General features: G+C 39.4%; 1 protein-coding gene across 7 annotated transcripts in view; it reads left to right on the top strand.

Moving 5' to 3' along the window:
* Positions 1-20127, top strand: part of EYA1 (EYA transcriptional coactivator and phosphatase 1) — a gene marked incomplete at both ends in the record, with an annotated part of 153263 nt that overhangs the window by 78022 nt on the left and 55114 nt on the right. For 3 of the 7 annotated variants that reach the window (XM_080339673.1, XM_080339674.1, XM_080339675.1), the window contains 6 exons: positions 5155-5235; positions 7117-7186; positions 7560-7705; positions 11902-12043; positions 18639-18717; positions 19136-19322. In XM_080339673.1, the coding sequence (XP_080195799.1) occupies positions 5155-5235; positions 7117-7186; positions 7560-7705; positions 11902-12043; positions 18639-18717; positions 19136-19322 (705 nt within the window). The remainder of the gene's footprint in view (positions 1-5154; positions 5236-7116; positions 7187-7559; positions 7706-11901; positions 12044-18638; positions 18718-19135; positions 19323-20127) is intronic. The other 4 variants (XM_080339678.1, XM_080339676.1, XM_080339679.1 and 1 more) reach the window with 2 other exon arrangements.

The following is a 20127-nucleotide window of genomic DNA, read 5'->3' on the forward strand; positions in this document are numbered from 1 at the left end:
GAGGATGGTATCAAGGAAAACAGTGTATAAATACTAATGGATACATAAAATCTGTAGTCAAGATATGGCGGGGCAGTATCTGCCATGAAAATTTGTGTCCACAGAGTATTTAGCTGCTAACATTATTTGAAGATGTCACCTTGAGACAGAACAAAATAGGGCTAGAGATCGTGTTTATCTGTATGTCTATAAACAAATGTAAAAGGCTTGCTTATTTTGTTGAGATTGTTTGTGCTCTGTGAACACTGAGAGCTCTTAGCCAGGAATGATTCCACTTTGCCCACTTAGTCATATAATACAAAGAGTATAACATTATGATATTAATTCAAAATAATTAAATGCAAAATTAAAACATACTAAATAACTTAGTCATGTTTACAATATTTCTATTCTGGTTTAGTGTCTATGGCATAGCTGTTAAAAATACTAGTTCAGGAAGGCAAGCTTTATATGTATTTTAGATAATCAAAGTAATTTTTAAAATATATTTAAGAACCTTACTGTTTGCATGCTTGAAAGTGCAATCTTTGTGATGTATGCATATTACTTTTGTATTGGGAATGGCCAAATGTTAGGTCTCTAAATCCGTATTTAAAACAAGCAGCATCTCATTCCTCACAGCACTCTTTACTGCTATATACCCCAGTGACTGCATGACAAACTGTGAGCTCAGAAAATTCTTACTTGACCAATGAAACACATGAACTTGTGGTTTCTAGTCTGAAGTTCTCTTTCACGGTAGAGTTCAGAAACTGCCATGTAAGTTGTTATTAACTGCCTTTTGTAAGGTTTTTGTAAGGCTAACCAAAGAGGGCACATTGCACTTGGAGTCTTTGAGTGACTTACGAAGAAATATCTTGACAATAGATATAATGCTAGATCAGCAGTTGTGCTATCTCAGAATATGTGCTCTTTTCTTCTCAGAGCTAGCATGTATGCTATTATTTGTTAGTCTTACTTTTTCTATGCTTTTGCTGTGTTGTTTCCTTATATAGTTTCTTTTAAAATCTTGTCTTCAGAATCATACATAACTAGAAAAAAATAAGGAAGAAAAATGTTTCTCTGTTATAGCTTGTTAAGCTCCTTGGAATATAAACTAAATCTATATCTGTAACTGTTAAATTTTTGTAGCAGATTAGAAATACATTAGATTTTGTCTTGAATTTCTTGATAGTCTGTTTCGTTACATCAGTGATTTTGCCAGCACTAAAACTTCATAGCTTATTGCTAGATCACAGTCTGTCTCTATAATGCAAGTCTGATAATTCTGCACCTCTGTAAAGTCCCATTTTGACAATGGAGCAGTAGAAAACGTTTCACTTTCAGTGGTCTCTGCCATGACTGAGAGTGCTGTTGGCAGTTCCTGGCAAGCTTGCAATGTGTTCTATGTCCATGTGGCAATATTCCCACTGACTGCCCAGTGTCATCCTGTGAAAGCTTAGGACACGTTGCAGAAATGTTAATTGTCATGGAAAATGTGGAGAGCTGAAATCCAGAGCATGCCTGAGGAGCACACGGCAGGGTCATATCCATGTCTGACCAAAGCTTTGCTTTCTTGGACAGCTCTATACGCCTCTCATGATAAACATGGATTGCTGATGTGCTGCTGTGATAGACTGGCAGACTTGTAACCTTAAGAAATCCCTTTGCAGTTCTTTTCCCCTGTGATTCTGGGGGAAAGATCATAGAATCACAGAATAGTTAGGTTGGAAGGGACCCTGAAAGGTCGTCTAGTCCAACCCCCCTGCAATGAGCAGGGACATCTTCAACTAGATCAGGTTGCTCAGAGCCCCGTCCAGCCTGGCCTGGAATGTCTCCAGGGATGGGGCATCTACCGCCTCTCTGGGCAACATGGGCCAGTGTTTCACCACCCTCATCGTAAAAAATTTCTTCTTCATGTCTAGCCTGAATCTCCTTTCTTCTAGTTTAAAACCATTACCCCTCGTTCTATCAAAACAGGCCCTGCTAGAGTCTGTCCCCAGACATATGCTCCATGCAGGTCAGTTTTTGTCTTAGGCAAACCTTCCTTTGCAGTGAGAATCCATTTCTAACTGGTAAAACCATGGCTGTTTCTTCTCAGTTTATTTCTTTGTATAGGAAGCTTTCATCCTCTTGAAATATGTTTAGGCTCAGACAGAAGGAAATATGCAGTCATTTTCTGGCATTTTGATTAAAATGCTTGGGGAATGGAGGGCTTTTCACTTCCTATCCATCTTTATTAAATTCCCAACTAGCTGCAGCACAAGGTCTGTTAAGGTCATGGTTGTTCCTAAAGATGGCATGATAGGGCTTATTTGTTATCACCCTACTAATGGGTATCCAGATCAGAAATAATGTGAACAGCTTTTCTTATCCTGGTTTTACATATATTCAGGAAATACAGCAGCTAAGAGAGGAGACATAAGGAACAGTTGTTATGAAAAATTTATGAGCACCTCAGTCAGCAACTAGAATTCATTTCCACGAAGACGGCACTGCAGTGTATTTCATATGTTTTATTGTATCTTCGAAAGTCATATGTTTAGTAAACAGCATTCAGTTATAAACATGGTTGCATTGAAATATTGCTAATCACTCATAGAGACATAAATTCCATTTTGATGAGGTTTTTTTCCAAAATGGTAAATTTAACAAGGATCTGAGATCCAGATAAGTGGCAAAGGCTCATGAAGTACTTTTTAAACCAATGGCAAGAGAGGCATTTGCATCCACTTAGAAAGAAATTATCCTAGAAATCTTTATCTAAAACAAATGATACTATAAGTGTATGTTGTGTGAGGTGGCTCAGTATAGTCCTTGGGCTGCTAGTTTGCAGTGATCCAAACAATATTTTATTTTATAAGGAATACAGAATTGTTTCTCCAGTAGAGTAGAGGGAGATTGGAGAAAGCACACACTGAAGTCTTCCACCCCTTACCCTAAGCTAGATTGATCTGTGTCATCTTCATCTCTTCTCTCCCACAGCTGTCAGCTATAGAGAAAAGCATCTTTCATTGTTATTTCCAGAAGTGCAATTGTACTATGGAAACTAGGTTCAGAACACTTGCAAAATTTTGGGAAAGCTGGAGTAGTCTATGAGGGGAGTGTTAGTCTGACTGTAAAATGTAGCTGTGATAAATTTCTAAGAAAAAGCAGATGACAATCTAGATGCTATAATTCTTGATATCTAGATCAACAAACTGTGTAGGACTTGCTGTAAAAATCTGGTAGTTTTGGGAAAGTTACTTGGGATAAACAAATATATCGTTGCATCTGTGTGTTAGACTTTCAGTATTCAGTTAGGAATTGGATGTTGCATGTGTTATATGCTGTGTTTTTAGGAAATGCATTTATATTGGAGTTGTAATTCAGATCATGAGTGTACTCTTGAAATGAACCTCTTGGCCACCCTTTCTTACCACACATTAATTCACCTTGTGGAGTCTCTTGGACTTCACTTATTTCAAAAAAGGTGCTCTGCAGGAAAACAGCCAACATTCTACAGCTGCTGATGGATGCTCCATCCTTGGGACAAAACTAAACCTATCATCTTAATGCCTAAACTGTGGATACTGGACCCTCTGCAGCAACCATTTCACTCCACGAAACTTTTCTTACTGGGCTGCACTGCTTGCTAACGCAGATGTAGAAGAGTTACAAGCTGTGTGTAACTAGAATTCATCTCCTGAGTTAGTGTGTGCAGACAAAACATCCTGTGTGAGAATCAAAAGAAAACAGTGGGTGATTAGTAAAATCTTGAGAGTTTGCATGTAAATCCCTTGGATGAGGTCAGGTGAAGGAAATAGTGAGGCATGCAGTGGTAAGAATTTGGATTGGCAAGGACAGGAAAGGTCCTTTGTCAAAGGTGGAAAGTGCGTCTCCCTCACCCTTTGCAAACCTGGCACCAGAAGGGTTTCTGCTGGCGATGGTTGCAAATCCTGAACACAGATGTATAGGCAAACATGCATACATACCCACACACCTATGTCACGATGACACTAGGGCTTTACACATCAAATAGGGTGCACTTTGCCTTGGTTTTCTTGAGTTCACTTTCTGCAGTGTTGCTGAACCGCCTCCCCGAAAGGTCAGGTATGCACCCGTGCTGGTGTGTGGGAAGCGGTGACTGCATGTCTCAACAAGAGTGAAACTGGTGGGATGTTGATAGTAAGATCAGCTCCGTTGTTTTCTGAAACATCATCCTCAGTTGCTTTTGGTGTGCTGTAACTCCAAAAGCTGGGTATGTAAAAATGGGTTTGAGAAATGGCTGTGCTGATCCATTAACTCCCTGGGAGGAGGGATTCCACCTGTTTGCATCCAGGCCAGGGCAGCTCCATCCTTTCTCCATGGATCGGAATGCTGTTGTTGCTGAGATTGTGCTGGAGTAGCAGAAAGGGAAATTTGTTTTTTTCAATTGAGGCTTTATTAAAAGTAATTAATTAATAATTAAGTGTGAAGCAGCATGATCCAGGAGAGAATCTCTTTTACTTTCATCCTTTTTCACTCTCTGACAGCCACGTTGGGTTGCTGGGGCAGAGGGAATAAAATGTAAAAGTGTTCCTTGAAGTGTCTGATGAAGACTGTGTGCTCTGTGTTTATTCAGTGCTGCTGAGTATAAAGTTAGTTTTAATTTTGAGAGGAGGAATCCACCATGAGGAAAGTGTTTTACTTCATCACAAATTCTCATTTTTCCTCTGAAAAGTTATTTGGATGGAAAAAAAATCAAACAGCACACAGAGAAACCCATTTTAAAATATTTCCTTTTTTTTTTTTTTTTTTTTTTGTCGTATTCAAATTGCTATCTTTCAAGCCTGTAAATGTCTGTGTGACCTGATCTAAATGTGGACACTTATTGTTGGGTCTGCAGGATTAAGAGGAATCAGGACAGGTGCAGAGAATTGCATGGGGACTTCTGGTTTGTTACAGTGGCTCTTATTCCTTGGGGACAGAAATAACCATCTTGATCATTTTATATGTATGTGTAAATCATAGCTGGCAGTACTTTGCATTGTTCATATACACAAATACATAAAATGCAAAATATTGATAGCCATGATTTAAAACATTTTCAGCAGTTTTTTGTTTTATTTAATTTGTGGCTGCAGTGAGTGTGTGTGCATGCGTGTGCAAGAATATTAGGTGCATATAGAATATATTTTATTTATATTTCTATAGTTAAAACAGAACCAATGAGCAGCAGTGAGATTGCTACTACTACTACCACAGACGGGTCTTTAGACAATTTCTCAGGATCAGGTAAGGAATAAACAAAGGCTTTAAGCTCAGCATTTTATCATTTACTGTTTTCTTATCCCAGGTGGTCTAAACCTGTGCACAGCTGTTAAAAAGTCTCGTGCACTTTGCAGCTTATGCCTATTTGTCTTCATCTTACGCAGACAGTGTAAGTCAATAGGAGTTTTCCCTGAATAAGGAAAATTACAGCATTAGGCTTATTGATGTTCATTGGTGTTTCAGTGAGAGTCTCACTAGGGAGTACTCTGGCCCAGAGTAAATTGCTCCTGTTTTCTGTGAGTAAACACCTGTCTCTGTGACTGGTGGTGTCATTGAGGGGTAGGTCTTATTTATTTTAATTTATTATTATCAAGGTATTAATTCTTTTGTCAGGCTTTTTTTCTTCCTGGAAACCAAGCACATCTTAGCTGCTAACATACAGGAGACAAACACTGTAAGAAAATCTTAAGATGTTTGCACAGTTTTGCATACCCGTGGATAAACTGTGGTATTTCAAGAGCATCATTTTTATGGTGCAAATCAAATTAAAAAAAAGGATCTAATACTATGTCATAGGATTAAATTTCCAAGATAGCAAAATTTGTCATCTTGCAACCAGTCAGGCTCCAAGTAGGCAACCCTTTTCTGGTCTTGTCACAACCTCCATTTTCTACCTATGCTGTTGGGTATGAAAATATCAAACTGGAAAGGCAAAAAAAAAGAGGTTTCTAGAGTGAAAGAAGAGCTGTAGGAGCTACGTACATCTGACTAAAGGTCAGACCATAATGTCTGACATGTCTGCAGCCCCACAGGCCACAGAAAACTATCATGTGTGCAAGGCACAGAAAGAGATTCCCTCCTTCCCGCCACACTTTGCAAGTGCTCCCAGCATGTAAAGATGATGGATTTTTCCTGTAGTTGGCCAGGAAAGGGGTAGCTGGCAAAGGGTAATTATCCGTGCCTTGTTTATTTCCAAGTACTTAGCAATAGGGCCTGTTGTTTCTCCGGCTGTCTGATTTTACAGTAGTCTCATAACCTGCGGCTGACCCCTTCCTGGCAAAGGCTTCCAAACCAGCCCTGGTTACTTAAAGAATCGGCACCCAAATAGTAACCAGAGAGGGAAAGGGCTCCTGAAAATAACATCTAGAGCACATCGGCACATCTGCCACACTCTCGGCAGCACCAAAAAATACCAAAAGGAATTGGGCTGGGTTGGCACAAAGCTCTGTGTCAGCAGCGGCTGCGCTGCCAGGGAGCAGCTCACTGTTTAGCCTCCTAGGATAAAGTCTGCTGCTAAGAAAATTCGCACATTGGTCAGGACATCTTCATGCAATACCGAGTGTTTTGGAGGCCTTGAAAGCATTTTAGAAAGCAGATAAGATGGGGCAAAAGAAGGAAATTGAATATGGTAATAGATTGTCAGTACTATGGAATTACAAAATAAGAAAGAAAAAAAAAAAGGTGCATGCTCTGAAGCTGGCCATATGTTTTCAATCGAGGCATGCATAAAGCTCCTTCATAAAATGTAGGTCTTAAAAATTCTAAAAGTTAATAAAATGTTGCACTTGAGATATCAATAATCCTTTGAAAATATGAAGGGAAATGTTTCCATTAGGAAATAGATTGTTTGCATTGAAAATGTTGTCTGTGTGTGAGCAAAGAATAGACTATTGCCCAGGAGCTGTACAAAGGGGCAATTTAGTATTTGAAATTTGTAATCAAGATTTTAATGTTAAACATTCTTGTATAGTTCCTGATAAAATATTATTTTCTATCTAAGGTATCAATGATATTTGAATTTAATTAAAATCTTGTTAATACTCTGAAATTCTATTAGGAAAAATAATATTTATCTTTGGTGTGTGTATTTACACTTCTGTGTGCTTTCTTTTCTCCTTGGTGCAGCAATTGGAAGCAGTGGTTTCAGCCCAAGACAAACACACCAGTTCTCCCCACCACAGATTTACCCTTCCAAGTATGATATCTTTTAAAAATAATAATAGTAGTAGTAATAATAACTGAAATAAGCAGATTTTAACCTCATTTAAAATAATAATTGGGTCCATCTGTTAAGTCATAATTTAAACCACAGCAGCTTCCAGGGAAAAAAAAATTTTTTAAAAAATGCTAAGAACGTATTTAAAAAATATTTGGAAACTTCTTATTTTACTTATTCTTTTATTATTGATTCCTTGTTGTTGTTTTGTCTTTGTCCTACAGTTTCTGTTCTCTAGCATAGCCTATGATTATATGTTAATGAAGTAGCAGGATTATAAGGCTAAAAATAAGTACATGCATGTCTGTCTAATGCAGTGTCTCTCCTATTTTCTGTCATTTGTAATCAATAGCAGACCATACCCGCATATTCTTCCTACCCCCTCTTCACAAACGATGGCTGCATATGGGCAGACACAGTTTACAACGGGGATGCAACAAGCTACAGCTTATGCTACCTACCCCCAGCCTGGCCAACCCTATGGAATCACTTCATATGGTAAGAAATCATGTCAATGTTATTTTATTCCAGAGGTAAATATTTTTTAGAGCAAGATAACATGACCTTTGCATCAGTGCTTAGTGGGACAGCTGTGCTCTCAAGTATTTCTTTTGTAAGATTGGTAATTTCCCTGTTGGAGTGGTGCTTCATTTAAGTATTAAAGACCTAAGAAGCTACTCAAGAGGATCACTCTGTTTTGGGATCAAGGAGAGAGATTCATGAGGTTTTTATTGGTGATATAAAAAAAACCAGCAGTGAAATGGGAAAAGAGATCTAGGGACTTCCATTACACAGGCACAGCTCCTGGTGACTTGGTGAGGAGCTCTGCTCTCCAGCAGTGCAGTAGGGTAAATTCACACCATAAAGATCTGAATTTCAGCTGATCCAGATTACTGGAACCCAAGGAAATCAGAAAAACTGCACTGACTTTCAGCAGGTGAAAAACTGATTCAGCAATACCTCCACCAAAAAAATCTCACTTTCAGTGTTTTAAAAGTCCCTGAAGGTGAAAATGTAGGTAAATTACCACTAAAGCTCTGACTGCTTGATGAAAGAGATAATACTAAGTAGCAAATATTTAAAAAAAAAATGTAATTTGAAAACAAGCTGCTGTGGGCGAGACCATTTTGCTGCCAGACTGTCTGCTGGCAGACCACATAGCAGTTCAGCAGCAAGGATGCATTATTAGAAAATAGGTCTCATATTCCTCTGGGGGAATATGTTGAAAATATACAGTCCACATACTTTTAGCAGTATATTTTGTAAAGATACACTCAGGTAATGTAAGTTTTATAGCAAAAGGACAGAACTCACAGTACAAGATATGCCTCTTAAAATCCTTAAAACTAAGTGCAAAACTGGTGAATATTTCATCCTGAAATCTGTAAGGTGAAATCCATTTGGTTTCAAGCATATCCTACAGCAGATTACTCTGGGCAACAGGTACAAAAAATAGATTATTATTTCCCTTTAAGAAAACATATTTTATTAACATATTATCAACAATTATGATCCAATGAAGCATTTTTCCTGGGGCTATAGGCTTGAGTACTTACCACCAAAAATATAGTTATAAACGTGAATTGGATATTTCGGTTTCAGTTCCATTCCACGTATTTTAAACTTACGCAAGCAAAATACTTTAAGGATATTTAAACTACATTTTCAAGACTATGGAGATGGGAATTCTTCCCCCCACACACCACAAGCTCATTTTGCTGATGAGATCTGGTCTACTACATCCAGCTGGATTGTGCATGTGATAACAGATGACTCCTTTTTCCCCTGTGCTCTTCTTGACCCTTTTCTTCTGCAGACACTTAATGTTCATACTTAGCTGGCTGCGGTGGCTTGGGCATCCCAAACAGTGACTTTTTTGGTTTTTTTTTGTTCAGTTCCTCTGGATGAAATCCTAACCTCACTGAAGTCAACTGTAAAACTCCTACTGACTTCATCAAGGCCTTGATTTTGCTACTTGAGTTTCACTGTCTCGCTGTCATCGGAGCTATAACTGAGAGTTGCTTTACTTGGCAGCTACTTGCCAGGGGTTAACATGCCTGCCTTCTCTTTTGTTTTGTTTTGATTTGTTTTGTTTTTCCCAGTCCATCCCCAGTGCTTAGGACTTCGGAGAAATTTGCTGAACATTTTACACTGCAGAGCTACTTTTGGCTGCTGAACCCCACAGCTTCTGACCCAAGTGGATTTTAATGCATTTTGTTCTTTTCAAACAGTACCTCCTGAGCAGAGCTAAGGTGCTCCTTGATGACATGCTTTCTAGCAGTGATATTTTAAAGCAAATAACCATTAAAAAGTTTTGGGACCTAACACCATATATGTTTTTGCATCTTTAAGACATGTTAAATAATCCGAGCTCTCAAAATAAATTACATGGGGAACACTGCTCATTTGCAACAGGCAAGAACTGAAGCCTTGCTTAGAGCCAAAATTCTCCTCTTGGGTCTGCAGCTTAGACCTCATGTACTGCCTGCCTTGCCTTTCTCTCATCCAGGCAGAGAGCTTCAGCAGGTATAGAGGATACATGGCATCTGTGAAAAGAGAAATTGAGTTGGCGTAGGTGGCTTCTTTTTTTGTTGTGTCTTTACTCTGGGGCTTACTAGAAGACAAAGTATTAATGAATTCCCGTATCAACCTCCCTCAAGCTTTCTCTTTAGGGCAGAGTTTGGGAAGGTGCTGTCTTCAGTCCACTTCGAGCCTCCTCATTTTTTCACTCCTCCAGCTCCACTGTGGTGCAGTCATACAGGCAGGAAGGGGGGTGGAGGGGAATGCCACTGACAGCTGCCTCCCAGGGTCTCCTGGCTCTGCTTCATCTGTAAAGCCTTTGAGGAGGCTGGAGAATTTCCTGAAGCTCCCTCCTCCTGGCGGCTCCCGTACCAGCATCTAGCAAAGTTTTCGCTTAACTTCTTTTCTTTCCAGATACTGACAGTCCCCGTATGTTTTCTTGCTGTCCCTTCCCACTTCCTTGCATGCATTAGGCTTGGGAGAAGGAGAAGGGAGCATCAAGGTTTGATGAGTGAAGGCCTTCTGGATGAGTAAGTCCCAGGAGATGAAAGGCTCTTCATAGCATGGAGGTTTGCAAAAGGGCACATCAGTGCAAAGTTGTCTTCACTCAAGTGGCATCCTCCTGCCGCTGCCTTTGATCAATTCCTCCCGCGCTGTCTGAAACAACATTGAATCAGGCTCTTAAAGCTGGACTAGAAGTTTAATGCTTGATTTAGTTAAACTTTCTCTAAACAGTTTTTAATCAGAATTTCAGAAGTCCTTTTAACAGACAACAAATAGGGATCATTGATACCAAAACATCCATAGCAGGAGTTTCCCTTTGGAAAAGAGGTGTCAGATTCATCACTGTGATTGTTTAATTGTAACATGAAACAGAAGAAGCAAGTAAGCATCAGGGAAAAACAAGCAAACAGGGTTTGTCTGGCAGTTAGCAAGTCTGGCAGAAGGAATTAATGGTAATTAATGACAGCAGTCAAAAAATAATTATTTAAATGGCAGGAGAAACTATGCTGCCATTTGTATAAAGGGAGATATTTAACTTTGCAAACACAGGAACTTCTCAGCCCTCTTGCACCTTCAAATATTGTTGATTTTTTATTTTTTTTTTTAAAGATCCAACCAGGAAATGGCCTCAGATTAACAGTGATTTTGAAAGGAATGTTACTAGTTCACACTTAGTTAATTCAGTTCAAATAACAATGGTTTCTGAACAATGAGGTATCGTTGAATGCCACAGTGAAACCTAAGAGTATTGTATTACTTTTCTATTGCATTGGCTATAATTATTTTAAAATGGTAGTTCATGTTGGGACAACCTTGTAATTAAAACTAAGAGACAGAGGCTGGATTGTGTGCACTCTCTCAGTGTTTCACTTACTGATACTCACTTGCTTGTTGCCTTACAAATTGGTGGAAGAATCAGTGAAGTTGAGAGGCAAGTCATTCATTTAATGGGACTTTGGATTCTTTTATTATTAAATTTGGAAATGAGAGGGTAATGTGATGTGTAATGGATTTCCCTGTCAGTGCAGATTAATGACTCTCTGCTATATTTTTCCCAGTTTGAGAGATTGCCTCAGGAATAGTTCCTGCGTATTAGGTGTTTATTTGTTAAAAGACCGAACGCCTCCTGTAGTGTTTAATTAGCTTTGAAAATCATAATTACACTTAATGCTGCTAGTTCTCTTTACCCACTTCTAATTCCTGAGGAAGCCATTGAACTCGTAGCCATGTAATTTTCATGTAGGAATATTATACAATGCAAATCTCAGTTATGTCATTAATGGGTGGATGGCAGGATAGCTTGGCTACGTTATGCTTCATTAAAGTCATATAAAGTTGCTAATCTACCTCTGTGAAATGTCATGAATATATGGAAAAGTTAGCCTCTGGCAGGAAAGGAAAAAAGGAATAATGCAACTTCCTGTTCATGTATAAATTTCTTTTGCAGTTATTGGAAACACAGTTTTGAATTTAACCTCTCCCTGGTGAAATTCAGTTTTATGTGTGCTTTTAGACTGCCTTTACCCTGTTCATTTGTGCATGCTCTCGGTATTCATTCTCTCATGCACTCAATATTAGGTATATGTTAAAAGTGCTGTTAATTAAGTGGTTTTATTTTCCATCCCTGTTTGAATACGAACAAATAGATTTGCTGTCATTAACTGATTTAGGTGCATTGTGGGCAGGCATCAAGACAGAAAGTGGATTGGCACAGTCACAGTCACCTGGACAGACAGGATTTCTAAGCTATGGTGCCAGCTTTAGCACACCTCAACCTGGACAGGCTCCCTATAGCTACCAGATGCAAGGTCTGTATAAATGGGTATTACCATTAATTAGACATAGTTAATGCTATGGTTTTGGTTGATTGGTGTTTGGGTTTTTTGTTTTCTTTTTTTTTTTTTCCCATTATTTCTTTACATTTGTAGGGTAACAATGAATGTTTACTCAAGGACTTATTTCTGATATTATTGCAGTTGAAGCTGAAACGGTGATTGCTTTTGCTGAGAGCAGTGGCGGGCCAGCTCTCAGCAGTTTGGAAGATCCCTCACTTAGTGACTTCATTAATTTTTGAATAGTGAAGTGTTGTAGTGTTATTACAGTAAAAATGTATCTCCAAATTGCAATAGTTCAACAAACAGTGAATGTGACAAAGTGAGTCCTGGAAAACGTGTCAGGATTATGAATTTAGGAAGTGCCAAATATAATTTGATACCTGAGTGTGTTCAGGGAGGGAGAATAAGATAAAAATACCTACTGCAGCTGTGGAGGTAGCTAAGTAATGATTGAAGTCTGTTTCTTTGAAGTCTATTTTAAAGCTTCAAGTCTTTGTATGTGTGGGCTATTATTATCAATTATATTTTGTAGCCCTACTTGCCTGTTTAGTTCACTTAATATCTTTCCACCTTTTACTCCCAGTTCCTTTTCCCCTTCTGTACTGGAAAGTTGCTGGTGTTCCCAGTTGTGGATTATCACAACTTTAAGAGATATTAAAAAAAAATCTTTGTTTACTGCAGATAGGTAATATTTGATTTCTGCTGCAGGACTTTTCTCCCCTGAATTTCATAGTTGAAATACAGAGTGTTGCAGATTTCAGAATTGTTGAAATAAGTGATCACTCACAGAACTGGACTATATTTTTTAAAAGTTTTGCACCTCTCTGTGTTATTATCATCCTCCATTCAAACTGTGTGCCATCATAGAAATGCTTCATGAAATGTCTTGAGGTAGAAGTGGTTTTGGAGACCAGGTGAAGGAGGTTTTGATTTTGTTCTGCAGCTTTAAGGGTATATTGATCCAGTCCTTCTCTCAGATAGAGAACTGTGTGTTGAGTAGCTCAGGGCAGAAGCGACCATCTGACATTTGAAGTATTGCTTACTTGTAGTGTGTGCTGACAAGTAAGAAGAAGATAGTATGAGTAGTATGCAAACTTTCATCTACCTGCTGAATAGTGGTGGCCTGAGTAAATATAACCATGACCACATTGTTGGTTTTGCTTTCTGCAGATAGCTGCACTGAAAAAAACAAACACATGTGCCCTCCTCCCCCTAAAAATCCCTCTCTACCCCTCTGTAGGTGTCAGCTCAAAATGCTTGCCAGCAGCAGCTATGAGGAGCTCCTGTATCGACATTCCAGCTTTTGAGGAACTGATAATTCATGGTCACTGGGAAACAGAGTTATTGAGAAATCATGTCTGTGTTGCCTATAATTTATATTGCAGTAGTGTCTTCATGCCACAGTCATGTATTGGGATCATATTGTGCTAACTTATACAGCCAAATGAAAATATAGTCCCTATAGAAGTTGGAGGCTAAAATAAAACACACAGCCTAGGAACACCTAATATAACAATAAAGCTGACACTGTTTAGACATAATAAACAGTTGTCACCCCATATTGGTTATCTAACAGCTCTAAAGGTGTTTTTTTTTTGAGGTACAGAGCAGAAGGGTGTCAATATAAAGGGATTTTAGAGAGGACAATAAAGCAGTTTTGCAGATGTCTATGGGAAACTCATTCACTGGAGGAAGGAAAGGGGGAGCAGCATGGGATAATGTGAGACAGTGCTTGTTGGCAAATTTTAAGAGTAAGCAGTGAATTCTGGCAGTAGTAGAGCACAGCTAGGAATGAGTCAATGGACTACATAGAGGTCTGGCATAAAGAGTATTACTTTGTTTTCTGCGATATGCAAAATATGTACAAGATCAGAATTGTCAAGGTCATGAAAGGGTGACACTTGCCAAGAAATGGAACAGTAAGATCTTGGAAGGCATTTCAGCTGTACACATTGAAAGGCAAGGATCTAAAAATACTCCGCAAAGGAATGATGTTAAAGATGACCCAGTTGTGCAGCTCTAACGAGAGAAGGGACATAGCCATTGATTTCACGACAATACTGTCTGCATGGCTGAGGGAGGAGCTGGTCTGAGCATGGGTTCTGCTCCAGCTGTGTTGTGCATTGGCTGAGAGCTGCCCAGCTGTGGAAGGCAGGAGATGGGTGACAGTCTGGCTTGGGTGGAAAAGCCACAGGTCAGAGTGGGAGAGTCTGGGTATCCCTGTGGTGTGTGTGTCATTTCTGTCGTGCTTGTAAAGAGCACGGCGTGTGGATGAGGGAAGGACTGGTCTCTTACAGGAACCTTACAGACAATGAGAATGGAAATAAGGAGGACATTTCGAATTAAAATATTTGTGGAGTTGTTAGAAGTTAAGTAGAAAAGAATCACCTTGCTGAACAGGTCTTTCTTGAACTTAAATGTTGACAGCATACAGCTATCTATACTTGAGAAAATATGTCTTTTTAATGCTTTCATTATGCTAAATTTTGAATTTGAAACAACTTTAAATTGACTTAATTCTTCCTTTTGATTGAACAGGTGTTAAAAGTAAACAGGAACATTTGTTTCCCCTTCCTCATTTAATTTTGGAAAGAGAACCTATTCATAGTTTCAACTATTATTTAAGGACAAAATTGATTCTCTTGACAGAAGACAGGGCTAGTGCTGCTGCTGTTCAGTTATTTGTTCGGAAACCTCCAGAAAGAGAAATGAGTTTATTCTTCCTTTCCCCTCTAGCAGTCTATGGTCAGTCTGCAGCCTCAGCCTTGTCATAGCCGGCAACAGCCGTTCTTCATCTCCTGTGTGGCTGCTGAGCTGCTAAATGGAGATAATGGATCCCATAACTTATTTCACAGCCACGCGTTACAGGACGACATGCTCGGGGCCCTTCTGGTGTTCTTGCTTGCAGTAAAGGGGTTTTCCTAGTGTCCTTGCAGTTGCCATGTGCGTGCTCCCTGGTTGGGGTTACCTCATGTTCAAAACCTTTGGAGTGATTCTGGTTCCCTCCCTGGGGCGAATGTCTCTCTGCAACGTAAAGGCGCTGCCTCGCGGTGCGTGTGCAGGCAATTAAACCCAGTGCTTGTCCTGACCCTGCTAAAATTACAGCGTGATTAGTCACCGAACAATAGCAGAGAGAGAGGCTGCCAACTTTTGAAAATGATGGGGAAAATTGCTGCCTATGACTCTTTGCTAAGGTTATTCTGGTAACTGGATTTTTGTTTGTTACAAATTTATCATCTCTGTAATGGGGAGTGAGGAAGGGAGAAAGTGGGAAGAGAACTTAGATGGTTCTGCCACCCTGTCTCTCTGCTCCCCCCCCCTTTATTTTAACAAGTACATCCCTTAAGCTGTTTTTCATATAAGTTGCTTCATAGATGTTGAAAGACCACTTACATGACTAATGACTGTGGCAATGGGCCGTTGTTCCTATATTGGCACAATTATAAGGATTGCTCAGTCAAGATAAATGGAGTGGAGAAGGTCTGGGGGAAATTCCAAGGAAAGAGCCCCATTTGCAACAGGAGTATCCTTCTTGAGCATCCTTTTGGTTGAGATAAAAGCATGGCTTTTACCCTGCACCTGAATATCCTGCCTCTAGAAGGGTACTAGACCTGTGATGAGCACCAGCATTGTTTTAGTTACCAAGACTGTGATGTTTGAGAATATACTAACCAATTGGTTTGGGAATTCATCCATTAAAAAGTAAACGTTAAGATATTTGGTTATTATTATACAGTATAAAAATATTGTGCTGGATGGTTAAGCAGTTACTAGGACAACAAGGGGGACTTTGCCAAGGATTTTTAAACACTGTAAGCAAACGGAAGAAACCTTGAGTTTAAATAGCCCATCTGGCCGTCTTAGGCTTTCCCAGGAGAGCTGCGCTAAACTTCTGCCACAGGCATCGTACCCTGATGATAGACATAGCCCATGGCAAGGAGACTGAGCTTGGAAAGCAAATGGACTTCTGTGCAAATGCAGAGGGGAGGATGGCATCCCGCGCCCGGCGGCGGCACAGGGGCAAGCCCCACGCCTGGAGCCCGCGCCCCGCTCCCAGCAGGGTCCGGCCACCTTCCGACACTGGCTGGGATTCCCAGCTTTAATGTGGGTCCACGCTCTTTGCAAAATAGACCTTTGACCTGCAATTTACAGCTTTTATCACATTTTAAAGCTATGTAGCTGACCAGCTTGGGGCAGTAAATTTCGTGTGGTTTGAAAAGATTCTTATTTTTGTGTTTGTTCAGCTAAGGCAGGAGCAGCAGCTCTGTGCCATGCTTTGGACGATTATTTAAAAAACAAATGGCAAAACTGGACTATTTTAAAAACAACTTTAGGGCAATAGTTCTGGGTGGCCCACAGAGCCATTTCTGAGAAACCTGCTTCATGTTTGTTACGGTCTAGGAGACCCTTACCCCTCCTCCATAGGAGCCAGTGCTGACCATGAGATGAAAGAGAGAGATTTGCGTGTTAGTATGTGTGTGTCTTTGTCTGAGAGGGAGAGATGCTGGCTGGCATGTAATTACTTTACTCATTTGCTCTTGCAAATTATTTGCCAAACTTTCTGTGGAAAGATAACGTATTCCTCAAAAAAAGGTGTGGGGTTTCGTTTTGGTTTTGGTTTTCTGTTTGTTTTGTTGTTGTTTTGTTGGTGGTGGGGGGGTCTTTTTATGTGTGTGTGTGTATGTGGTTTGTGGTTTGTTTTGTTTTCTTCTTATAACTAAGAGAGGCCTTTTATATCTTTTTAAAATGGCTCAAACCAAGCACCTATAAAACCTGTGTTTGAATGTATTACTGCATCACTCAGAAATAACTACAGAAATAAAAAGAGACACAGTGACTTACATTCTTCCAGCCAAAGCACTCTTAGAAATAAAATAGCATTTCAAAGTTTTGCAATTTAAAATATTTTTCAGCTGTATTTTGGCTCTGGGGTTTGTTATAAAAAAATAACATCTGTTTTCCAATTTTAAATTAAATTTAACACATGTTTTTCTCATTAGTACTGTTTATCTGTACTATCTGCTAAACTTGGATGTCAACTCCTCTGCTGAAGTAATCTGATTTTAGTTCACAGGATTAGTAGCATCTATCAACAACCACAGAGCTTTTGCACTACTAGCAAATACAAGAGAAATGTTTACAGTCATTATCACACATTAAGTTTAAGCTTCATCCTTTACTCCCACTGCTGTTGGACACACTTCACATCTACTTTGAGGCTTATGTGCATTTTTAGTAACTTCTGCAATCAAAGAATTTAAATATTTTTTTCCTTCTGACTTCTTATAGCCAGGATACCTACAGGGTTTGGCGGTGTTTTTTGTGTGTTTTTTTTAAAGAAAAAAGTAAATGGCTCAGAAATGCCCTTCAGGGGTTGTACTAGGCATGCAGCCTTGCCTGCATTCCTTGCTGTTTGGATTTGCAAGAAATGTCACTTTTCCCAATAAGTAACCTCTGCCTAGGATTTGGTTGTTAACTGAGTTCTCTGGGGTACCTCAGAGGATCGGCAAATTTCTGTGCCTGGGTCCCTGTTGACTTCCATCCCTCCTTGTTGCTCACCTGCAAGCTTTTGCTTCCAAGGTCTTAGTATATCTTTACACTAAGGTTTCGGTGGTGAGGGAGGCTGTAAACAACCCTTGGCTGGCTGGTGCCCTCCCTTCTGCTGGACGAGTTCAATAGGTTGCCTCATTACAGACTTTCTGGTGGCTTATGTAGCTTCACTCTGTGCATCCATATGTCTCAGCTGGTGGCTGTGTCACTCTTGGGTTATAACCAGTGAGGGCGAAACAGCTGAAAGGGGGTTGCTGCCCTTTTAGTGGAACAGCTTCTCAGGTTAGGTATTAAACAAGAGCCCCATCTGTCTATTTTTGGTGGTTTGGGAGGAGAGAGGTGAAGGCAGTAATTCAGTCTCTGGGCTAAATTCAATCTTGGTTCTCCCTTCTCAGAGAGTTGCTTTTTTTCCCTTGTGTCATGCCCAGTAGACTATATCAAAAAAGAAAAAGGTTTGTGGCCCAAGGCTGTCTATGATTGATTAGCGAATCCTAATGGCTTTGCGGTCAGGCTGAGCTGTTTGGAGCAGGGAGTTACGGCTTTTGCTGTTCTGTGAGGGGCTGGGGCACAGGGAGGGGAGAGGACCTGGTTCGCAAAGGTGGTGGGAGAAATGGAGCCAGAAAGCTTCAGTGAGGGGAGATGGCATCTCTTGGGACAAGGCTGACAGTTATCGTTAAAAAACCTGAAATTGAAGAAACCCTCATTACTTCTGCAACTCTGGGTTTTATTCAGAGGGGTGGGATAGCCTAATAAGATAGCCTAATCAGAGCTGAGGTGGCTCCAAATCCCTGTGTAAATGTAAAGATTTTCTTTTTGTTGCAATAATGAAACGCAGGGTGTAGGAACAATGAATTATCACTTTCTGTGTATTAACATGTTATGGAGTTGATGACAACCAAATTGGTCAACATATGGGAAATATTACAAATATGCCATATCGTTGTGATATAATTGCATGATTGAAGTTATTTTCTGTACCATGTTTTAGTAATTCACATAATTTTTCATTTTGTTTCAGGCAGCAGTTTTACAACATCATCAGGAATATATGCAGGAAATAATTCACTTACAAATTCTACTGGATTTAATAGTTCACAGCAGGTAAATTTGTAAATATGAGTTGAGGAAACTTTGGCAAACTTATAATTCTCATCCACTGAAAAAATGCAGCCCTTAAGTATCTTTTTGAAAGAAAATTAGATCCTTTCAAGTTAAACTAATGTTTACAAATGGTTTTCTTCAATTTGTCATCTTCCAACAGCAGAGCTAATTGTCTGGGCTTGATGTTCTTATTCACACATCTTCAGCAGTGTGTCTAATAAACTATTTGTATGGGAAGACATTAAATTATGCATAATTCAGATTTCTTTTTACTGCCTCACAGATTTAAGTCCTACAGCATCCAGTCCAGGAAGCATACTTGCTGAAAGTCTGACATGTGTTTGTAGTTACATTTTGGAATTTATACTAAAAAGTGGCAAAACTTTGATGGACTACTCCGTTGCTCTTTGTCTTGCAGGAATATCCCTCTTATCCCAGTTTTGGCCAGGGCCAATATGCACAGTATTATAATAGCTCACCATATCCTTCACATTACATGACAAACAGCAACACCAGCCCAACAACACCCTCCACAAATGCAACATACCAGCTTCAAGAACCACCATCTGGCATCACCAGTCAAGCGGTTACAGATCCTGCAGCAGGTAATTACATGGATTTTATGGTCCCTATGTGGCACATTTTTGTAAGTTGAAAGGGGATGGAATTGGATTTTTTTTGTGTGTGTGTAGTTGTTGATTTTTTTATTATTATTATTATTTCTTAATCCTGAGCCTGTGGCACATCTTGCACAGATTCTAACAGAAAATAGACTAAAGAAAAACTGGAATTAGTGAAAGTTTTAAAGCTTGTGTGAAATACAAGTTGTTTGTATTTGTAAAATGCTTCTGTTAAAAATTGCAGGGTATAGGAAGGTCTTGGTATTAAATAAGAACCTGATGCTTTTAAGCTCTGTCTTCATTAAGATAAATTCCTTTGATTTTTCCAAAGACTGAAATCGAGAGGCCTTCAGACCATAGCCCAACTGTCCACTTGAAAGAGAGCTTTTGTGTTTTTCACTTCCAGAGGACATAATAATGCTTGTAATGGGGAGCTGAAATTGCACAAGTGTTTCCATTTTAAGAAAAAAATTTTCAGTGGCTTGTCCTTTTTCCCAGTCGCTTTACCTTTCTTGCTGGAATTTGGCAGTCCTTTACTAGTGGAGATATTTTTTGAATATTTATGCCAAACTACTCCAGCTGTTTTTGCAAATGAGGGGTGAAAAATACTTTTCCCATTATTAAAAAAAAAAAAAAACCATTTTTTAACAGTTGAGGCATGTCAGTAGTGAGTAGATGGCAGAAATTTGAAATCTGTCACAGGAAAAGGCCAAGGTTGCAGATGTGTTTTTCAGTAATGCGTTAAGAAGCAGCTATGATTTGGCAATGTTATCAGGAGATTTTCTTTTGG

This window comes from Nesoenas mayeri, assembly GCF_963082525.1.
Source record: "Nesoenas mayeri genome assembly, chromosome: 2".
NCBI lineage: Eukaryota > Metazoa > Chordata > Aves > Columbiformes > Columbidae > Nesoenas > Nesoenas mayeri.